The 23826-nt window shown below is 41.7% G+C and overlaps 1 protein-coding gene across 3 annotated transcripts in view; it reads right to left on the bottom strand.

Annotated features, from left to right (window-relative positions):
* ESR2 (estrogen receptor 2) overlaps positions 1-23826 on the bottom strand; it is a 73112-nt gene that overhangs the window by 8727 nt on the left and 40559 nt on the right. The window contains exons 8-9 of one of the 3 annotated variants that reach the window (XM_044924875.2): positions 6313-6493; positions 4614-4836 (exon numbers count right to left, since the gene is read on the bottom strand). In XM_044924875.2, coding sequence (XP_044780810.1) covers positions 4650-4836; positions 6313-6493 — 368 coding nt within the window. In that variant the 3' untranslated portion in view covers positions 4614-4649. Of the gene's footprint in view, positions 1-2059; positions 4837-6312; positions 6494-15802; positions 16640-23826 lie in introns of those variants that run through there. The other 2 variants (XM_006072164.4, XM_044924876.2) reach the window with 2 other exon arrangements.

Below are 23826 nucleotides of genomic sequence, written 5' to 3'. Positions count from 1 at the left end.
GACAGGTGCCCGTGAGCTTAGAAGCCCAGGATGGGGGGCAGGGCTGACAGAATTCATCTTTTTTCCCCACCTGTTTCCAGGGCTGTTATTCTGTAAAGCTTTGTACAGACCCCATCTACATGGTGAAGGTAGACGGTACAGTAGAAGGAACCACAACGTAACGGTCTCTGCTCCGTGCACCGAGGCCCCGCTTTGTGCACCAAGAGTCTGCTCGAGCAGCAGACTCCGCTCCGTGCACCGAGACTCTGCTCCGTGCACCAAGACTCCACTCGAGCAGCAGACTCCTGTGGAAGCAAGTCTATAGCAGGAGCGGTGCTCGCCAGGCAGGCTGAAGACCTGAATTCGGGTCCAAGTTCTGCCATAAGTAGTTGTATGATCTTGGGCAGGTCTGTGTACCCCTCTGGGCTTTACACATGTATAAAAGATGGGACTGAACTCCTTGTCTACCCGGGTGTTCTGGAAATGAGGCCACAAGCAGGCCCCACTTTGAAACCAGAGTAGCCACACATGTCAGACTGCATTTGACAAATGGATTCTGCAGTCTAAAAATATTTTTCCTTCAGTTTTTTAAAGTTGCAATGATTACTTTCAGCACTGGAACTTCAACTGCCTATGTTCAGCTCTGTAACTTACTCCCTATATGACTTTGAACAAATCTGCTTTGAACTCTAGTTTCCACAGCCAGAAAACTGGGGTAACAGCAATTAGTATGGGGATTAAATATGAATGTATGAGGCACTGAGCGCTGTGTCTGGCACACAGTCCGTGTTCCACAAATACTATTTTTAGGTATTAATGTATTTTTATCATTTCCTTCATATGACCTTTATAATGTCCTTTTAAGATTTTTTCGCAGCTTAAAGAAATGTGTCAAATCTTATATTAAAATGTTTGGTTTCAAAATAGACTAGAAACTGAAGGTTCACCTTTGAATTTGAAAAAGTGTTAATATATGCAAGTTTCTTAGCAGATTAAAATAACCAAACTGTTTTCACATGCTAGAACATTCTAGAATTGCTTCAACTTAGCTTATATATGTATATGAATATATAACATAGTTCTGCCAAGAATTGGGAACTAATAATTTTTTTTTATGAAACTAAAAATAATTGCCCTTCCCGTTGAGTTAGCAAAGGAAGGAACCTGATAAAGACTGTCTCACCTAAGAGCTTTTGTTGAATTTGCATTATTTCTTAATACAGTTAAGACCCTCCAGAAATGTTTTTAAGCTGACAACTTAATTTTCTGTTCCTACCACAATTTTCGAAGAAAAATCAGTTCAAAATTATTTTAGGGTTGAATCCTTTGTAGTTAGTCCTGGTGGACACTGAGCATGTGAGAGGCCTGAGGCCAGACAGAGAAGATGTGGTGAGGGCAGAGGAGACAGACAACTCACGGTGCATTCTCCCAGGGGGCCATAACGGTTCTCCTTTAGGGGCTGCCAGCTCTCCTGGGAACCTGCGTGAACACTGTCGTGAACACTGTTTTCTGTATTAAGAATATTCCATGATAATTATTTTATTAAAATTTGTCTATATGATTCCTATATTAGACACATGTTTTTGGAATTTAGCGCAAATCTCACTTATCACCCACAAGTAAGTTTCTCACATTAAATGATCAAAGTGGAGGAAAGGAATCTCACCATACGAATCTCAGGCAAAGCTGAGCATCCCTTTTCCGTAAGACATAAGATGTAGTTGGGTGGGTAATTTTTTTTCCCCCAATACTCAGTTAATTCTTATTTATGGTTGTCACAGGTCCTATTCTCCCTAGTTAATTCCTTTTAAAAACTTAACTTGAAAACACTGAAATCTGTACTTAGCTATGGGAGAATTTTAAGTTGCCCACGGACCATTTGGGTGGTTGGTGTTAGTTGCCCAGTCATGTCCAACTCTTTGTGACCCCATGGACTATAACCCGCCAGGCTCCTCTGTCCATGGGATTTCCCAGGCAGGAATACTGGAGTGGGTTGCCATTTCCTCCTCCAGGGGATTTTCCCTACCCAGGGGTTGAACCCAGATCTCCCGCATTGCAGGCAGATTCTTTACCATCTGAGCCACCAGGGAAACACTTTGGGTGGTTAGATACCCTCCAAATAGAAGACATTTAAGAGAAAGCACTATTTAAGAGAAATGGCTCATCTTTAAAACGAACATGGAGGATTTACTCAAAACCCATAAAAACAGCAGCCTGATTTTGCAGTTTGCAATCCTTAGAGGAAGGATTTGGAGCAACTGGGAACAGATGAACACACTACATCTGAAAGGGGGAAAGGGCCCTAGGGAATTCAAAACAAAACAAACAACACCTTTAAACGACATACCATATTATCTCAACTGCCTGCTTGGCCTAGATGCCAGTCTAAGAGACAGCCTTGCACCAGGGCAGCCTCTCTGGTTGGACTGACTCACCAGCACACCAGGTGAGACCACAGCCAAGAAGAAATGACCCAAAGTGTTAACATCCTCCTCAGGGGCTAAATCCAAATGCAGTGAAACAAGCAACCTCAAGCAGCATACAGGAGTGTTTGTGGGAGGTGGGCAGTGGGCACTGAAGGACTTTTCATGACAGCAAGCACCATGTGGGTGACACGCAGGGTTTGGCACAGACAGGTGCTTGGACACCCAAGACCAATTGGATGCCTTCCTTGGCATCAAAATCCAACCTGAAAAACTTCATTATGCAGTCATGGGGTGGTGGCTTGAACTTCATTCTGTATTATTTTTGTTGATTTAAAAAATTTTTTTTTCAAACTGGTAGTCTTTTTTATAAATACAATTAAGAGAAATGCATTAGCAAATAATTGTTCTTCAAATAACTGCCTTCTTTGCCTCCCACTTCCCACTCTCTAGCCTCCATCACCTTGTTTGCCATAGGGGGTCCTAAACTGACTGGAAAGAAAGAAAATTGACCTAAAAAACACTGGTTCCCTGGTTCCTATAAAATCTAAAGTATCTGCTGTACTAAAGCTACAACATTGAGTCACTAAGAATAATTTCAAATACCCTCAGAATATAGACAACACTGTGTTCTTGGTACATGATCAAGGGTTTCTGATACAGCTTTGCTCAACATTTTTAGTAAAACTGCATCAATATCAAAATTAACAATTATTCAAGATCACACTGCTAGAAACCAACCTTATGTTATTGAATGTAATCTTCCTAATGACTTAGATTTACTGTGGTGAGCACATTCTGTATTTACCATTTTCAAAAAGAAAATGTGTTTAATCTCCTATTACAAGGTAATTTTTAAAAACATCACAAAAATCACCCATGATTATCTAACTGCTCTCTCCCAAAGTATTGACGTAAACTTGCTATATGCATTCACTATGCTCCTGAAAATTTGTACGAAAACGTAAATTTTAAAAAATGAGTTAAAATTGTAATTTCAGAGATGCTTTATCATTGCGTCCTATTTATGTTCCACTCGGAATAAGAACTAATATTTTACTAAGTTTTTATTTCACCCATCCCACCATATAAATGTTCTGATAAGAAAATATTTTAAAAGAGCCCTAGGGTATAAAAGACTTTTTTCTTGCTATAAATAATTACCCTAACTCTCTCTCTTTTCTAATAGAGCTCACAGTCTTGTTCAAGTGGTGTGCTCATCCCGTCTATCCAGTTTGACCCTGAACCTGACACGCAGATGCTGATGTGTGTGGAGCTATTCACCCTGTGGATGAGCACACCTCACACACACACAGCCTGCCGTGTCCCTGTCTCCCCTGGGTGACTGATGGGGCAGCTGTGTCTGCCCCAGGGAAGCCTGGTGGCTGTGACCCACACCCACAGGAGAAACCCCATTCCTGCAAACACTGGTCCTTCCTCCAGCACACATGCTGAACTCCTGGGGACAAAAGAGTTTTAAGAAAGGCAATTCCAGGAGCAGAGTATTTACATCTCCACATTTCTTCTCTATGGAGGTGAAAACACACACACACAACCCCCCCCAAGATAATTCACAGGCTCTCTGAATGCAAACCAACAGGGGTGACCTGCAGGAAAGCGGCAGCAAGGTCCTGGGGGAAGATGTGGCTCCCACCCCAGCCTGACCACTGGCTCCCTAGGTCACGTTCCCTCTGGCCTTGGACAAAATCATAGCAATGTATGACCATCCATCCTCACAGGCCAGTTAGCTGACGGTCACTGTGGTTTTCAATCCTACAATCAAGCGGTCCAGAAGGCAGCACACGAAGGACTCAAAGGGCAGCTTAAGTGGCACAGAAAAGGTTAGTCCCCTTCTGTGCGTGTCCTACATTTTCTCCCCTTTCTCCCCTGACAGCCCTTCCAAGTCAGTTTCCTCCAGTCACTCCAAAATCCCTACGATATTTTCCAAAGAGTGGGAGGGAGATGGGAAGTAACGGAGTGACCACAATGAGACCCCATGAGGCCAAGCCAGACATAAACCTTATACTCAAACTCTGCCCTCTGATGACAAGAGTACTGGCTTTTGCACCCTGACTCCCAGGAGATGGGGAGGTCGGGGAAGGATGGCATCGCGGAGCCACAGGAAGGACCACATAGCAGAAAGCCAAGGAAGCCCGCCCCCTTCTGACGGGGCTCACGGTTCGTGCTGGAGTTCACACTTCAGCCTCTGACCTTCTCTGCAGCCTGACCACAGCTCGGGGCTGGGTGTCACTGAGCCTGGGGTTTCTGGGAGCCCTCTTTGCTCTCACTGTCCTCTGCCAGGTTGCGCTCAGACCCTGTGACCGAAGACTTGTTGCCGCGAAGCGTGTGGGCATTCAGCATCTCCAGCAGCAGATCGTAGACGGGGACCACGTTTTTGCACTTCATGTTGAGCAGGTGTTCCATGCCCTTGTTACTGGAGAGACAAAAAAAAAAAAAAAAAGGTGCTGAGATTCCCTCCTGAAGCAGTCACAGGAAGCCTGACATCTCCCCGACTCTCCCCCATGGAGCTGGTCCTCACCTTCACCCCAGCACGACCCCCAGCCCTCTGCTCTATTGTTCTTGCATCTGGCTCCTCCAATGATCTGCAGGTGAGGATGAAGCCAATGTCCTGTGGACGATGGTGTCCCACCACCCACCCCAACAACTTGACCCATAGTGTGATGGGGTCTCTGAACACCATAGGTACATCTTCATGGTCTTTGAAAACACTGAACCATTGCTACTGGGAGAAATAAGAGTTAGGTTCTGAGAGATCCTGGTCCCAACATTTTCATCAGCCCATTAATACATAATCTTGTTTCTTCTGAGTTATTGTTTAAAGGGCCTTATTTAACATAAATCGTTGATTCATTAACATTTCATTCACAGCCTGTAGCACTAAAATTCATGCCTGCACGAAACTTATCTAACATGCATTTCCTCTATAAGCATGTGACAGGCCTCTTGCACTTAGGAACTAGACAGTGCTTTAGCACTGTTCTTGGGGACCCTTTTTAAACTATGAAATCTCCAACAAAGCACAAAATGCCAAAACAAGGTACTAAATAGACCACCTAACACACCTTTGTTTACACTCTGAGCAGAAACAAGAAGGCAGAGCAAGCAGCACCCGGTACGACCTCTGCTGGGAACGTAAGTGTGGGTAACTCAAATTTTCTGCCAGTCTGCACATGTCCTCGAATGACCTCAAAAGCACCGTGAGTATTGATTTGGGGGTTACAAATACATTTTAGCAAGCAGGCAAATTCACAAGCAGAGAATCTGTGACTAATGAGGATGGACTGTTTCTGCTCTGTAAATGGTCGTGTGCTGAGTAATCATTAAAGAGTAAACAGAGCAGAGCTCATTTCCACTTCCTCCCCCTTGTTAAAATCCCTGAGGTGTGTTGTCTTTTCTCACCACCCCTAGACTTTCCTCCTCTTCAAGGGAGCATTTACCTTCCTTCCTCGTCCCTCCTCCAGCCCCAGCACCCCACCCTCCTCCTGGGTGATGGCCAGCACTGAGCCTCACGGCACCGGCATGAAGCCACCATCAGACACCATCTCCCTTCTTGAGGGCACACAATGTCCATTTCCTGGATACACTCTACCCATGCACTGCCTTCCCAAACCTACTGGGCTCACTAGTTCTCTTAGTATCCTGATATATTGCAAGATGGATAAGGTAGATAAGCTGTTGTGACGACCGCATCCTGTAAAGGCCATCAGCGTGTATAGTGATGGTGCCCGCCCTCCCTTTCAGGAGTTCATTTTCCCTTAAAGGTGGCAATTCTACCTTATCCGTCTTGAACTTGCAAAACCCTTTTTCCAAAGCTCTTCACCCTTCTGTGAGCATCTGCACCCTCCCTCCCACCACACACCCAGTGGAGCAGACCCCGCAGGGATCGTACCTGGCGTGCCTGACGTGAGACAGGAGCATCAGCAGGTTAGCCAGGCGCACGGACTGCTGCTGGGAGGACATGCCACTCTTGGCAATCACCCAGACCAGAGCGTCCGTCACGGCATTCAGCAGGTGAGCCAGCTTCCGGCCACTGTCAGCCTCCTGGGGTGCTGTAGCTGAAGGGTACATACCTGGACAAAGAATTAAAAAGCCACGAGTCATTGCCCTGAAAACAGAAGTCATGTGCTCAGCCATCAGGCATATGTGTGCTAAGTCGCTTCAGTCATGTCTGACTCTGTGTGATCCTATGGACTATAGCCTGCCAGGCCTCTCTGCCCATGAGATTCTCCAGGCAAGAATACCAGAGTGGGTTGTCATGCCTTCCTCCAGAGGATCTTCCCTCTACATTCTCCACGAGGGAGGCCAAAGTGGTCTCGGCTGTTCTGACATCTGCGTGCCTGGTGAAACCTTAAAAGCATGGCTTTACCTCTGCATGCTGTCTATTCCCCCAAGAGCCAGCCCATCACTGAGCTGGAAAGGAAAGCTGGCTGAATGCAGGCAGACTCAGCAGCCTCTCAGAGGGCTGCCAGGCCCATAAGTGTGGCCGTGCCACAGTAGGAAATGTATCCAGCTGCCTCAAACCATGACATGGTACCTCTCAGCTGCAGCAACAATACCCATATGGAGATGGCCAGGAAAGTGAGGTTAATCCAATTCTTAGTCCCTAGGAGGGCCACTGGTCTAAGGGGAGTTTACTAAACAAACTAATCACCACTGCTATGCAGCCCCCAACCCCTTACATGGCAGGGCCACTGCCACCTCACCTCTGTCCAGACTCTCAGCATTTCACTTCAGGTGACACTTTGGTGGAGCAGAAAGACCACCGATTTGCAATAAGACAGACCTACTTTATATTCACCATCTCTTGCTCTCTGGCCCCTGACCAGTCACTTTGTTCTTCCAGGCTCAGCTCCTCACTGAGCAAAGCTTACAAGCATGTGGGTCCTGAAGTCCCCACAACTACCTCAAGAGGTAGGTCACCTCCCCCCTGTGTTTAATCCTGGCCCTGTGTTTAATTCCCCTCTGACTCTAGGAACTGAGATACCTGGCCTCCTGAAAGTTACAAAATAACAGCTCAGTTGTGTATCCTTGCCCCTACCAACCCCGACTTTTTGATTCTGGGCAACAGGGAAGTAATTAGCTTCTCTTCCAGGCTTTGGATTTCAAAGAATAAATAGCAAATACATGAAATCAACAGGGGAGCTGCTGACTTTTGACTGTGATGAGAACGAAGGATCATCCAGAGCTTGTTTTGGCAGCTTTTGTTCTCTACTTTTATCAGCATTTTCAGTTCAATTAAGGCAGCTCAGTTCAACCCAGTTCAGTTAAGGCAAGGGACATACTGACCCACAACCAGGCCAGTGCAGTGCTTTACCACGTCCCTGGGGGCATGTCCCCTATGATGTCTCATGATGCAGATTTCAGATACTCATCTTTGGCCCAGAAGCTGCTGCTCCAAGCCACCTGCTCACCTTGTTCCCCACAGTGACTCTTCCTGACTCCTCCGCATCCTCAAGTCTCCCACTGTCCCTCACGGCAGATGACCTGCCCTCTTACTGCCCCCACCCAACATGCCCTTGCGTAACCAAAATGGAAAATGCAGATCACGAAGCACCCTTCAGTGACTTCCCAGCTCTTGGGGTGGAGTCTAAACCACTTAACACCATTATCAGGGTACCAGGCCTCTCTCTGCTCTTTCCATCTTCAGTTCTCAGCATGCCTCAACTTGAACTGTAGCTGATGCACTGACCATGCTGAACGTTCAGCTTAGACCTGCCCTTCCTTCCCTCCCCTCCTCCATTCCACCTCCTTCTTTCCACACCCCCTCCTCCAGCTTATCTGCATCCATTCCTCCTCTAGACTCCATACATTCCGTGTGTCACAACTACTGGTCATGAACTTCCCTGTAGAAGCTGACGCTCCCAAGACGCCCCGTGCTTTCCCAGCAGAGGGCACCACATTGTGCCACTGGCTGGAAGTCCTCATACACATGCTCTGACCCTCAGCAAGACTGGACATAAGCACTGTGGGGGCACAGACCCTGTCTATTTGTATGCCATTCTATCCCCATCACTGACTGCAAAGACTGGCATGGAAGAATTAGATGAATTTACATAGATTCAAACTTCTAGTCAATCACACAGTTATAATTGAAATGATAAATATGCATGTTAATGCATATTATAGGTACATACACAGAAAATTATTAATTAAATGAAAATATAGCAAAAATTATTTTAATCTTAACTTCCTTAAAATTGACCCTGGCTGCATGAACAAGTGCTTTCTTGTAACTACCCTTTTTAGCTTATTCTGCTCCATGTATTTCTACTGCCATAAATAAATCTTATCTCTGGATTCTAAAAGGAGTTAAAATTGTGTACTTGTACATACATTGGTCTAAAGTGACAAAAAGTGAAAATGTAAAAATACTTGGCTACTATACAAATGTTCATAGCAATATTACTCATAATAGCCTAAAAGTGAAAATACCCCAAATGTCCATCAACTGATGAATGGATAAACAAAATATACATCCATATTATGGAATATTTTTTGTTGTTTAGTCACTAAGTTGTGTCTAATTCTTTTGTGACTCCCACGGACTATAGCCCACCAGGCTTCTCTGTCTATAGGATTTCCCAGGCAAGAATAGTGGAGTGGGTTGCCATTCCCTTCACCAGGGGATCTTCTCCACCCAGAGATTGAATCCTGGTCTCCTGCATTGTAGGCATATTCTTTACCCTCGGAGCCAGCAGGGGCACAAGCTTATAGATATGCTAAAAACCACTGAACTGTATGCTTTAAATGACACTACACTTTAAACTCAGGACATCCCTGGTGTCCAGTGATTAAAAATCTATCAGCCAATATAGTGGGCAGACATGGGTTTGATCTCTGGTCCAGGAAGATTCCACATCCTACATGGCAACTAGCCTTCCCTGGTGGCTCAGATGGTAAAGAATCTACCTGCCAATGCAGGAGACCCCGGTTTGATCCCTGGGTTGGGATGATCCCCTGGAGAAGAGAATGGTTACCCACTCTACTATACTTGTCTGGAGAATTCCATGGACAGAGGAGCCCGATGGGCTACAGTCCATGGGGTCACAAAGAGTCAGATACAATCGAGCCACTTTCACCTCACAGGACAACTAAGCCTGTGTGCCCCGGCTACTGAGCCCACGTACCCTAGCGCCCATGCCCCACAACAAGAAGCCCCTGCAATGAGAAGCCCACTTGCCACCACTAGAGAAGGCCATGCCAGCAACAAAGACCCAAAGGAGACAAAAAATTTTTAAATACAAAAAAAGAAAGCTCCTCAGTACCTCCCCATGTCTGACCAAGGCTCCCGTCAAATAACCTGTGTTGGCTATTGGGTCATGTTCTTCATAAATGAGCAAGCAGTCACTGCCGAGGGTGAGCCCTGGATTTTCTACAGGCTGTGGAGCCAATACAGCTCCACACAGGGCTCAGGGTCCATCACTGATGAGGGGTTTGGGGACAGGAATCACTGTGGTTTTGTAAAGGCATGCGCTATATCAATTTTATACATGGGAAAGATTTTACATACAGAAAGATTAGCCCATATAAAATCATCCTGGGAAGGAACTAGGCTGTAGAATAGCGATCTTGCCGCCTGACTCTCTCTTCAGTTAGCAATGCTGCGCCTGCACTTTGGACATTCATGTATGCTCTGACTCATCAAAATGAACATACAGAGTAAATGCTAAGTGGCAGGCCCTGGGAGAGGCAAGGGACAAGACCCAAAGCCTCCACCCCCAGGACACTCACTGCCCAGACACATAGGAAATGGCAAGAATTAATCCCCTCCAGCCCCTAAGAGTAAAAACATCAGATTTCATTTTAGAATCAAATTACTTTTCCTAAAACTAAAGAAATACAGAAAAAAAGTCAAGATCTTGGCACAACACCACACACATACCAAGGAAAATAAAATAAAGTCAAGGACACACTTTCCTCTCCTCTTTATCGCCTGGGAACAGCTGTGTGCTCCTTCCACCAGCCCACCTGCTGACATTCTGAGCAGCATATGGGGAGAGCTGGGCAGCTCCCGCCTCCCCAACATTTGCCACAACCTTAGGGTTCAAAGGATGAAGATATACCCTCACCTTGACCAAAAGCAAATAAATCAGAACCGACAAAGTGTTTAATAAAACTTTCAGAACACTGACCAAAGGAAAAATGTTCTGGCTTTCGGGAGGCATCTGGTCCCATCACTTCATGGCAAATAGATGGGGGAAAAGTGGAAAACAGTGACAGATTTTATTTTTTGGGGTTCAAAATCACGGTGGACAGTGACTGCAGCCATGAAAATAAAAAGACACTTGCTCCTTGGAAGAAAAGCTATGATCAACCTAGACAGCATATTAAAAAACAGAGACATTACTTTTCTGACAAAGGTCCGTCTAGTCAAAGCTATGGTTTTTCCAGTGGTCATGTATGGATGTGAGAGTTGTACCATAAAGAAGGCTGAGTGCTGAAGAATTGAAGCTTTCAAATTGTGGTGCTGGAGAAGACTCTTGAGATTCTCTTGGACAGCAAGATCAAGCCAGTCAATCCTAAAGGAAATCAACCCTGAATATTCACTGGAAGGACTGATGCTGAAGCTACAATACTTTGGCCACCTGATGCTAAGAGCCAAATCATTGGAAAAGATCCTGATGCTGGGAAAGATTGAGAGAAGGAGGTGACAGAGGATGAGATGGTTGGATGGCAACACTGACCTGATAGACCTGAGTTTGAACAAACTTCAGGACACAGTAAAGGGCAGGGAAGCCTGACGTGCTGCAGTCAACGGGGTCAGAAAGAGCTGGATACAACTTAGTGACTGAACAACAAGATACGACCATCTCCTCTATCACCACCTCCCCTCCCAGCACCATGAGCATGGACTGGTGTTGAAAGGTGACAGTGACATGGGCCCAGCAGGCTGATGACCGCAGTGCTCTGCGCCCATGTTCTCCATCAAGAAGAGAAGGCCCATCTGACCTCTTCAGTGTCCTTTTGTGGATCCTTTCATGCCATGGCCTTCTCTACCCACCTATGTCATGAGTGAACCAGAGTGAACCAGAGCTTGAGTTGATATCTCTTAAAAATTTTCTTTATGTAAAATAAGAAAATCCTGTTTATGCAAAATAGGATAAACAGGTTCTAACTATTTCATTTAATGAAAAGTTTCATCCATATGAAAACTTTGTAATAAAAAGTTACAAAAGCTTGATAAGTCCTAAAATTATTTAGATAAATAGATCTTATTCCTAATTTTAAATATTTCATAAGACTTTTTATCTGCAGATTGATTCCACTGTGTTTCTAGATTCAGTAGCCTCTAATTCTATGCAAGGGAGGACTTCTCTCATTTTCAGGTTTCTGGATGATGAATGGCTGGTCCCATGACTCTTAGTTTGGATATGTTATTACATTAACCACAACACTCACATAACACCTTCAAGTTTCTAAAACACCTTAACAATATTTTAACAGTTTGTGTTAAATGCAACATTGCTCTTGTCTCTGAGTTTCAGAAGCCACATCAAAGACTGAGTGTTTATAACACAGCAATTCTAGGTGCTCACACATCTTACCTCTGCATGGTGGAGGAAGATTTGCTGAGAGGGAAGTCCAGGTGGTACTGTCCTCATCCCATCTCTCCCCACAGAAAGGAACATGTACTTCTCCTAAGCTTGGTAAGCACCTCATTAACTGTAAGAGTGTATAACCTTATTCTAGACCAAAAGCATTGTATCTAGTTCATTACCACTAAGATTTTCTTGGGATCAAGTTGAATTTAGAGATTATTTGTGAGGAGGACTGACCTCTTAACATACTGAATCTGCTAACCCATTAACGTCTCTCCCCACTTATTTAGAATTTCTTTAATTTCTCTCTGCAATGTTTAACAGTTTTCAGTGTGCAGTTTCACATCTTTTGTCAAATTTGTCGTAAGGTTTCATAATTTTTATGCTATTATAAATGGTATTGATTTTTAATTTCCAAAAACCAATTGTTCATTACTACCATATAGAGATAAAATTATTTTTTATATATTTCCCCTATATCCTACAATGCAGGAGACCCGGGTTCAATTCCTCGATCAGAAAGATCCCCTGGAGTAGGAAATGGCAACCCACTCCAGTATTCTGCTTGGAAAATTCCCTCAACAGAGAAGCCTTGCAGGCTACAGACCACAGATGGGGTCACACAGGGTCAGAAACGACTGTGCGACTAACCACACACATACTTTTCTACACAGATTATCATGTTTTCAAATAAAGAGTTTTACTTCTACCTCTATAATGTTGATGGAGGTACTTTTACCTCTTTTCTTGCCTTGTGGCACTAAAACTTCCAGTAAAACACTGAACAGAATTCATGACAGTGGATACTCTTGTCTTGTTCCTGATAACAAGTACATTAGCTGTTGTTTTTTCATCAATGCCCTTGATTGGGTTATGGAAGTTTCTTCCCATTTGCTAGTTTGTTGAGAGTTTTTAGCAAGAATGGGCATGCTGCTAAGTCACTTCAGTCGTGTCTGACTCTATGCGATCCCATAGACGGCAGCCCACCAGGCTCCCCTGTCCCTGGGATTCTCCAGGCAAGAACACTGGAGTGGGTTGCCATTTCCTTCTCCAATGCATGAAAGTGAAAAGTGAAAGTGAAGTTGTTCAGTTGTGTCCGACTCTTAGCAACCCCATGGACTGCAGCCCACCAGGCTCCTCCGTCCGTGGGATTTTTCAGGCAAGAGTACTGGAGTGGGGTGCCATTGCCTTTTCCAAAGAATGGGCATAGATTTTGTCAAATGCTTTCTTTGCACTTCCTGGGGAAATCATGTGATTTTTCATTAATTACTCTGTTAATGGTAAATTATGCTGATCAATTTTCAAATGTTAAAGAACTCTTGTATCCTTGGAAAAATCACATTTGTTATATACTATTGGATTCTACTCTAAAAACTTTTGAGAATTTCTCCATCTGTGTACATGAGAAATATTCATCTGTTGTCTTTTCTTCTAATATGTTGGTCTGGGTTTACTGTCAGAGTAATGAGTTGGGAAGTTATTCTTGGCTCCTCAGTTTTCTGCAAGAATATGTATAAACTTGGTATTATTTATTCCTTAAATATTTGGTAGAATTCTTCCAGAAAAGTCATCTGTGCCTGGAGTTTTCTTTGTGTGAAGGTCTTAAACTAAAACTTCAGTGTCTTTGATAGATAAATAGCTATTCAGAGTTTTTAAGTTTCTTTTTGATTGAGATTCAATAATTTGTATCTTCCAAATAATTTGTCCATTTCATCTAATATTCAAGTGAATTGGCATAAAGTGTTTATAATATTATCTTATTATTCTTTTTAATATCTGAAGAATAACAATGTTACATGTCCCACTACTAACATTGGTAATTTCTATCTTTTCAGTCTGGCTAGAGGCTTATCAGTTTCATTGATCTTCTCAAAGAATAAGCTTTTGACTTTCTTAATTTTCATCTACTATTTTCTATTCCATTGTTTTCCACTATATCCTTTACTATTTCTTTTCTTTTGCTTACTTGGGATTTCATTTTCTCTTCTTTTCCTAAGTCTCTTTAAGGTTGAAAACTGAAGTCTTTCATTTCAGACCTTGATTTCTAATTGAAATATAGTTGACACACAATTCTAAGTCAGGTTCGATGTACTGCATGGCGATTCGGCATTTGTGTACATTATGAAATGATCACAATAAGTTGAGTAACCTTCTGTCTCCATACAAAGATATTACAATATTATTGACCATATTCCTAATGTTATATATTGCTTCCCCATGGCTTTCTTTTTTTAATAACTGCAGGTTTGTACCTCTTAATTCCTTTCACATGTTATTTCATGCTCTTTTGCCTCCACCAACCACCTGTTTGTTCTCAGTATTCATTTAGTCTATTTTTGTGTTTTGCTTTTTAAATTCCACATATAAGTGAGATCATACAGTATTTCTCTGATTTATTTCACTTAGTATAATGCTCTCTAGATCTTTCCATGTTGTTGCAAATAGCAGGATTTCAATGTTTAATATATGAGTAGCATTCCACTGTGTGTGTGTGTGTATATACACACACATATATATGACATTTTTTATTCACTCATCTATTGATGGACACTTAGGTTGCTTTGATATCTTGGCTATTGTAAATGAGGCTCCAATGAACGTTTGTTTTGTTTAGTCACTAAGTTGTGTCTGACTCTTTTGCAACCCCATGGACTATAGCCTGCCAGACTCCTCTGTCCATGGGATTTCCCAGGCAACAATACTGGGGTAAGTTGCCATTTCCTTCTCCAGGGGATCTTCCCAACCCAGGGATTGAATCCACGTCTCCTTCACTGGTGGCAGATTCTTTACCACTGAGCCACTAGGGAAGCCCTCAGTGAGCACTGGTGTACATAAATACCAGATACACATTCTCTTCAAGTGCACATAGAACATTCTCCAGGATGGATTACAGGCTAGGTCAGAAAACAAGTCTTAATAAATTTAAGAAAATTCAAATTACACCAAACATCTTTTGGCTATAACATTGTGAGATTAGAAATCAACAAGGAAAAAAAAACTGCAAAAAACACAAACACACAGAGTCTAAAGAGCTACTACTAAAAAGTCAATGGGTCACTGAAGAAATCAAAGAGGAAATACAAATATACCTGGAGACAAATGAAAATGGAAACACATGATTTGAAATCTATGGGATGCCACAAAAACAAAGGCAGAAAGTGAAGAGGAACTCAAAAGCCTCTTGATGAAAGTGAAAGAGGAGAGTGAAAAAGTTGGCTTAAAGCTCAACATTCAGAAAATGAAGATCATGGCATCCGGTCCCATCACTTCATGGGAAATAGATGGGGAAACAGTGGAAACAGTGTCAGACTTTATTTTTGAGGGCTTCAAAATCACTGCAGATGGTGATTGCAGCCATGAAATTAAAAGACGCTTACTCCTTGGAAGGAAAGTTATGACCAACCTAGATAGCATATTCAAAAGCAGAGACATTACTTCGCCAACAAAGGTTCATCTAGTCAAGGCTATGGTTTTTCCTGTGGTCATGCATGGATGTGAGAGTTGGACTGTGAAGAAGGCTGAGCGCCAAAGAATTGATGCTTTTGAACTGTGGTGTTGGAGAAGACTCTTGAGAGTCCCTTGGACTGCAAGGAGATCCAACCAGTCCATTCTGAAGGAGATCAGCCCTGGGATTTCTTTGGAAGGAATGATGCTAAAGCTGAAACTCCAGTACTTTGGCCACCTCATGCGAAGAGTTGACTCATTGGAAAAGACCCTGATGCTGGGAGGGATTGGGGGCAGGAGGAGAAGGGGACAACAGAGGATGAGGTGGCTGGATGGCATCACTGACTCGATAGACGTGAGTCTGAGTGAACTCCGGGTGTTGTTGATGGACAGGGAGGTCTGGCGTGCATGGGGTCGCAGAGAGTCAGACACGACTGAGCGACTGAACTGAACTGAAGAAGGAAGTTTATAGCAATATAAGCTTACCTCAGGAAATAAGAAAAAATTTGAGAGGTTCCTTTTATTGGAATATGAGCCTTGAGTGCTATAAATTTCCCTCAACTGTTGAGTAAGTTGCAACCCCAAATTTGGCTGTGTTCTACTTTTATTTTCAGTTAGTTAAAAATGCTAATTTTGATTATTTTTCCTGTGATCTACAGGTTATTTAGATATATGTTATTTGGTTTCCAAGTGTTTGGAAATTTTCCAAGATCTTTCTAATATTAATTTCTAATTTAGTTCCATAGTGTCAAAGAAAATACTTTGTATGAGTTAAATTCTTTTAAATATATTCAGTTTTGTTTAATGGTTCAGAATATGGTCTATCCTGGTAAATAATTCAATGAACACTTACAGAAAATGTGTCTTCTGCTGTTTGGGGGTTGAGTGCTTTTAAAATGTCAATTAGGTAAAGTTGGCTGGCAGTGCTATTCAAGTCTTCTCTTGCTGATTTTCTGTCTACTTGCTCTATTGATTATTAAGGGGTATTAATATCCAACTATAATAAAGGATTTGTTCATCTCTCCCTGTAGTGTTTTTTTTTTTTTGGATGAATTTTATTTTTATTTATTTGTTTTGGCTGCACTGGGTCTTGCAGAGGGTGGGGGGGGTGGCGCTTCTTCAGTTGTGAAGTGCAGGCTCAGTAGGTGCAGCACACGGGCTCTTTGGTTGGGCTTAGTGGTCCCATGGCATGTAGGATTTTAGTTCCCAGACCATGGATCGAACCTGTGTTCCCTGTAATGGAAGGCAGATTCTTAACGACTGGACCACCAAGGAAGTCCCCTCCCTGCAGTTTTATCAGATTTTACTTCATAATGTTTGAGGTTCTCTTATTTGGTGCATAAATGTTTAGGGTATTTACATCTTCTTGACAAACTGACTCATTTATCATTGTGAAATGAACTTCTTTATTCCTAGAAATTTTGCTCTAAAATTTATTTTTCTAACATTAATATAGCCACTCCAGCTTTCTCTTGATTAGTCTTAGAATGTAATATCTTTCCCCATCCTTTACCATTAAATTATATCTTTAAATGAGCTTGTTAGTAGTAAAGAGTTGTGCTGTTTATCCAATCTGAAAATCTTCTCCTTTTAATTGAGGTTTAATATAATTATTGTTAGGATTAATTAGGAATTTACCACCTTGTTTATTGTTTTCTATTTGTCCTATCTATGTTTTATATTGCCTTTTTTTTCTTCTTTTTGGCTAATTTTTATGGTTCCATTTTATCACCATTGTTGGTATTAGCTCTAATTCTTTGTTATTTTCATGGTTGCATTTGGGTTTGTGATATATATTTTAACTTACTACAGTTTATCTTTAAGTACTACTATAGTACTTCATGTACAAAATAAAAACCTTATACCACACTACACTTCCATTTGTTCTATCCCAGCCTTTGTGGTCTTGTCATCTCTTTTACTTCTCTATAAACCCACAATATATGTTTATTTATTTTTTTTTTTTGGCTATAAACATTATCTTTTCAATGAAAGTAAAGAGTCTTAAATAATAAGATAAATTCATTATATTTACCCACATTGTTATCATCTGCAGAACCTCTTTATTCCTTTGCATGGATCCATATTTACATCTGGTATCATTTTCCTCCTGCTTGAAAGACTTCCACTAATATTCTAGTGCTAGTGATGAATACTTTGAGTTTTTGTATGTCTGACAATATTTTTATTTATTTTTAGTTTTTATTTTGCCTTCATTTTTTTAGATTTTTCTTTTTATGTGGGCCATTTTTAAAGTTTTTATTACATTTGTTACAATATCTCTTTCGTTTTTATGTTTTGGTGTTTTGGCCGTGAGGCATGTGGGACCTTAGCTGCCTGACCAGGGATTAAACCCACACTCCCTGCACTGGAAGACGAAGTCTTAACCACTGGGCTGCCAGGGAAGTCCCCTGCCTTCGCGTTTTGAAAGGCATTCTCATTGTGTAAGGAATTCTACTTTAGTGCTCGCTTTGGCAGCATGTGTACTAAAAGGAATTCTACTTTAACAATTTTTTTCTAAAAGTACTTTGAAAACGCTGCTCCCTTGCCCCATTCATTTGCATCAGAACAGAAATTTGCTGTCATCCTCTTCTTTGTTCCTCTGTATGTAATATCTTTATTCTCTAGTTGCTTTTAAGATTCTTCTCTTTATCACTGATTTTAAGCAACTTGAACATGATGTGCCTTAGTGTGGTTTTCTTCATGTTTCCTGTTCTTGGGATACATCAAGCTTCTTGGATTTGTGTGTTTATTGTTGTCGTTCAGTCACTAAGTCATGTCCAGCTCTTTGTGCCCCCATGGACTGCAGCACACCGGGCTTCCCTGTCCTTCACTGTCTCCCCGAGTTTGCTCAAATTCATGTCCATTGAGTCAGTGATGCTATCTAACCATCTCATCATCTGCCATCCTCTTCTCCTTTTGCCTTCAATCTTTCCCAGCATGGGGTCTTTTCCAATGAGTCAGCTCTTTGCATCAGGTGGCCAAAGTATTGGAGCTTCAACTTCAGCTTCGGTCTTTCCAATGAATATTCAGAAAATCAATCCAACTGATTTTCCTTTAGGAAAAGGAAATCCTAGTGTGTTTATAATTTTCATTAAATTTTGAAAAATTTCAACCATTGTTTCTTCAAGTATTTTTTTACCCCTCTGCTTTCAGGGACTCCAAATTCATGTATATTAGTAACTGTAGTTGTCCCACAGCTTCCTAATAATCTGTTCATTTTTAAAAACTTTTCTTCTTTCCATTCTTTTTTGATAGTTTCTATTGCTATCGCTTAACATCCACTATTTTTTTCTTCTGCTATGCCTAATCGGATGTGAAAGTGAAAGTCGCTCAGTCATGTCTGACTCTTTGTGACCCCATGGACTATACAGTCCATGGAATTCTCCAGGCCAGAATACTGGAGTGGGTAGCCTTTCCCTTCTCCAGGGGATCTTCCTAGGATGTAAATCCATCTAAACATACTTTTCACATTTAGAAATTCAGTTTGAGTGTGTTTCATATTTTCTATGTCTCTTCTAACCTGTTCATGCTTTCCTCTTTCTGGTGATTCTTGCACTGTCCTTGGTTAGTATTGAAATAAGCACAAAACTGATATTCAGCTAAAGACCTGAAGGGGACACTCTGCAGATTTTGAAAGTCTCTCTGGCCAGCTTTTTCCTCTCTAGTACTCCTCAGAAATAAGGAATATAGTTATACTAATTGTTTTAATGTCCTTGTCGACTAATTTTATCATCTGCATCATCTGGCATCTTTTCCAGTTATTGTCATTTCCCTCATTTTAGGTCATATTTTCTGCTTCTTTGCATGCCTGCCAACATTTGATTGATTTACCCTGTTAGGTGTTGTATATTCTTCTATTCCTTTAAATTGTCTGGAGCTTTATTCTTGGGTGCAGTTAAGTTACTTGGCAATAGTTTGATCCTTCAGACCTGTTTTTAAGTTTCATTTGGTAGGACCAGAGCAGCCTTTATTCTAGGGCTCGTGTTACCTCACTACTGAAACAACACCTTTCTGAGTACTACAGCCAACATCCAGTAGAGCTCAAGGTTTTTCCCTGTAGCTGGTGAGAACATGAACTATTCCTGGCCCTCTGTGAACTTCCAGGGGTTGTTCTGCCTCCTTCTTTCTGATGATTCTTTCCCTGTCCTTAGTTATTATCATAATAAGCATGAAATTGATGTTCCGCTGAAGACCTGAAAGGAACCCTCTGCAGATCTCGAAAGCCTCTCTGGCCAGTTCTCTCCTCCCCAGTACTGTCTCCTGCAAATCCTAGCTGCCTTAGCCTCCCCAAACTCACAACTCTGTCCCTCAGTTCAGGAAGACCCCTGGTGTCCACTTGGGTTACTTCTCCCTGTGTTACAACCTGAAAACTGGCTCTAGGCAGTAAACTGGTCGATCAAAGGACTCATTTTGTGTCTCTTCTCTTGGGAATCACTGTCCTTTGTGGTCTGTGTCTGTTTTATATATTCTGTAGGGTTTCTTAAATTAAAGGTGCCTAAGTGGATTCTGTCCCTGTATTTCTTTTCAAGTTCATGTTATAAATAATCAAAAGGAAAAATAGCCTGTAACCTAAAATGCTTAAAATCTAGCAAAGACCTCTCCTAACAGTGGAAATTTTCCAACAGAATGAGAACCCCATTTTCCGAACAGTAATGCTGAACAGAATAAATTCACTTTGGGGACTTTCCTGATGATCCAGAGGTTAGACTCTGTGTGTGACACAGTCTGTGTGCGACTCTGCAGGTGACACAGGTTTGATCACTGGTCAGGGAATGAAGATCCCACATGCCATGTGGCACAGCTTAAAAAAAAAAAGAATATATTCACTTTGAAAACTGTTTTGACCACCAGGCCAAAAGAAACTTTAAAAGAAGATTTCTTAAATTTGGGTTTACTGTAAACAAATTCTACCCATTTACCACCATGAGTGATAATTACATCACATACCTGCCTCACCCTCTGTAATTCCCTCCACATGGCAGCTCCGTGAGATGCTGCACCAGGAACGCCGCAGCCTTAATCTTTCCCATTTGCACACATGATGCTTCTAGCTTCCTAACAGCACAATATGATGTCTCAGAGGCTAAAATGTCTGTAAGGAGCCTCGCCAAACAGAAGCCTTTACACATCAAAGTGTTCTAACAAGAAGCAACTGCTTTCCAAGGAGCACTCTGCTACACAGAAAAGAGTCCTAAGTTATTTCTGCAAGTGAGAGAAGTCCCATAATTTGGCATTTGATAATCCTCTTGTGCCAAGGTACAAATGAACTTTCCAGGGAAATCTTCCCTTTAACAGAGACAAACAACAGCAAACATTTGAGATAATGTAAGTAGGTAGATTCAAAGACAAGATCTGAAAAAGCTGATTTCCTTCCACAATCAGTTTCAAATGTCCCACCTGGTCATTACCTATATGCACATCAACTTAATCGCTGATGTAAGCCGTGTCCTCAAATTATTCTATAGAAGGTGAGTGGTAACAGTCAATGTCAAGAAGGTGATAAAAGCCCCAAAACATTTAGCAGTTTTCTTGACTTCCCCTACAATTTTCACTTGTGCAACGATTTACTATTTCTACTCACAAATGTTTGTTTTCTAGATATGGCGTAGAGAGTGCATTGCGTGCAGGGGAAATGTCTTGTCTTATAAGTAAGGCCAGATTTAGACCCAACAAGGAAGTACCCAAAGTTGTCTTCAGGGTGTCTGAGCTTCACATGACCTTTAAATTTCTTCTTCATTCCCCACCTCCCCTCCTTCAAGACCTAACTTCCTCCCCTCAACCTGTCCCTGTACCATGATCCAGTTATCTCTCAGACAATATTTCCCGCTCAATACTAGAGTTATGCAAAGTATGACCTGTTACCAGTACACAAAGAGAGAAGTAAAAATTGAGGGTAAGCATTTGGAAACTCTTACAGCAACTGATAGAGTAATTTTAAATCAACTGAATGTAACAATAAAACACTAGGGCTTAGTACTTTTCAAAATTTTTTTTATTTTATGAAAGTAATTATCCATAGAGATTCCCTGGTACTCAGCTGCAGGGAATCTGTCTGCAATGCAAGAGACCCCAGTTTGATTCCTAGGTTGGGAAGATCCCCTGGAGAAGGGACAGGCTACTCCCTCGAGTATTCATGGGCTTCCCTGGTGGCTCAGATGGTAAAGAATCTGCTTGCAATGAAGGAGATCTGGGTTCTAACCCTGGGTTGGGAAGATCCCCTGGAGGAGGGCATGACAACCCATTCCAATATTCTTTCCTGGAGAATCCCCACGGACAGAAGAGCCTGGCGAGCTACAGTCCACAGGGTCACAAAGAGTCGGACACAACTGAGCAACTAAGCATGGCACAACTATCCATATAGAAGGATTCTTGTAAGAATCAATACTGTCAAAATGACCCAAGGCAATCCCTGTGAAATTACCAATGACATTTTTCACAGAACTGGAACAAAGAAATTCTAAAATTTATACAGAAACACAAAACACCCTAAATAACCAAAGAAATCCTGAGAAAACAAAACAAAGCTAGAGGAATCAGACTCCCTGACCTCAAACTATACTACAAAGCCACAGTAATCAAATAGTATGGTATTGACACAAAAACAGAAATGTAGATCAATGAAACAAGATAGAAAGCCCAGAAATAAACTCAGGGACTTATGGTCAACTAATCTATGGACAAAGGAGGCAAGAAAATACAATGGAGAAAAGATAGTATCTTCAATTGTGGTGCTGGAAAATTGGACAGCTACATGTAAAAAAAGGAAATTAGGACACTTTCTAACACCATTCACAAAAATAAATCTGAAATGGATCAAAGACCTAAATGTAAGGCCGGACACTATAAAACTCTTAGAGGAAAACATAAGCAGAACACATGCATTCATGCTCAGTCATGTCCAACTCTTTGTGACTGGACTGCAGCCCACCAGGCTCCTCTGTTCATGGGACTCTCCAGACAAGAATACTGAAGTGGATTGGCATGCTTTTCTCCAGGGGATCTTCCTGACACAGGGATCGAACCTGCATCTCTCCTGTCTCCTGAATTGCAGGTGGGTTCTTTACCACTAGCACCACCTGGGAAGCCCTAAGCAGAACACTCTCTGACATAAATCCCAGAAATATCTTTTTTGATTCACCTCCTAGAGTAATGAAAATAAAAGCAAAAAATAAATTTGTTTATTTAAATTTAATTTGGGCCTAATTAAACCTAAAAGCTTCTGCACATCAAAGGAAACCGTAAAAACAAAAAGACAACCCACAGAATGGGAGAAAATATTTGCAAATGAAGCAACCAACAAGGGATTAATCTCCAAGATATACAAGCAGTTCATGAAGCTCAATATCAAAGAAAAACAAACAGCCCAACTGAAAAATGAACAGAAGATATAAACAGACATTTCTCCAAAGAAGACATACAGATGGCCAGAAAGCACATGAAAAGATGCTCAACATCACTAATTATCAGAGAAATCCAAATCAAAACTACAATGAAGTTATTACCTCACACTAGTCAGAAAGGCCATCATCAAAATGTCTACAAATAATAAATGCTGGAGAGTGTGGAGAAAAGGAAACTCTCCTACACTGTTCTGCAAATATAAATCGCTACTGCATCTGTACTGGAGAACAGTACAGAGGTTCATTAAAAAATAAAAATAGAACTACCATATGATCCTGTAATTCCACTCCTGGGCATATATCTGGAGAAAACCATAATTCAAACAGACACATGCAACCCCAATGTTCATCGCAGCACTATTTACAATAGCCAAGACATGGAAACAACCTAGATGTCCATCTACAGATGAATGGATAAAGAAGTGGCGCACATATACAACAGACTATTACTCAGTCATTAAAAAGGATGAAATAACACCATTTACAACAACATGGATGGACCTAGAGATTATCATACTAAGTAAAGTAAGTTCAGTTCAGTTCAGTCGCTCAGTCGTGTCCGACTCTTTGCGACCCCATGAATCACAGCACACCAGGCCTCCCTGTCCATCACCAACTTCTGGAGTTCACTCAAACTCATGTCCATCAAGTCGGTGATGCCATCCAGCCACCTCATCCTCTAATCCAGAGAAAGACAAATATTATATTGCTTATATGTGAAATCTTAAAAAATTACACAAATGAACTTATTAACTCAAATCAGAAATAGAGTCACAGATGTAGAAAACAAACTTACATTATGGGGGGAGGGGGATAAATTGGGAGATTGGATTTGACATACACACTTAATGTGATCATCTCTCAATTACACAAATTCAAATCATTTATGGTGTATAAGTGTTAAATAATATCATGTTATGTCAATCGTGTGGGTACTTAGTCACTAAGTTCTGTCTGACTCTTTGTGACCCCGTGGACTGCAGCCTACCAGGCTCCTCTGTCCATGGAATTTCCGAG

The sequence above is a fragment of the Bubalus bubalis genome, chromosome 11 (assembly GCF_019923935.1).
Source record: "Bubalus bubalis isolate 160015118507 breed Murrah chromosome 11, NDDB_SH_1, whole genome shotgun sequence".
In the NCBI taxonomy this organism is placed as follows: domain Eukaryota; kingdom Metazoa; phylum Chordata; class Mammalia; order Artiodactyla; family Bovidae; genus Bubalus; species Bubalus bubalis.
This window is presented reverse-complemented; position numbering and strand designations above follow the sequence as displayed.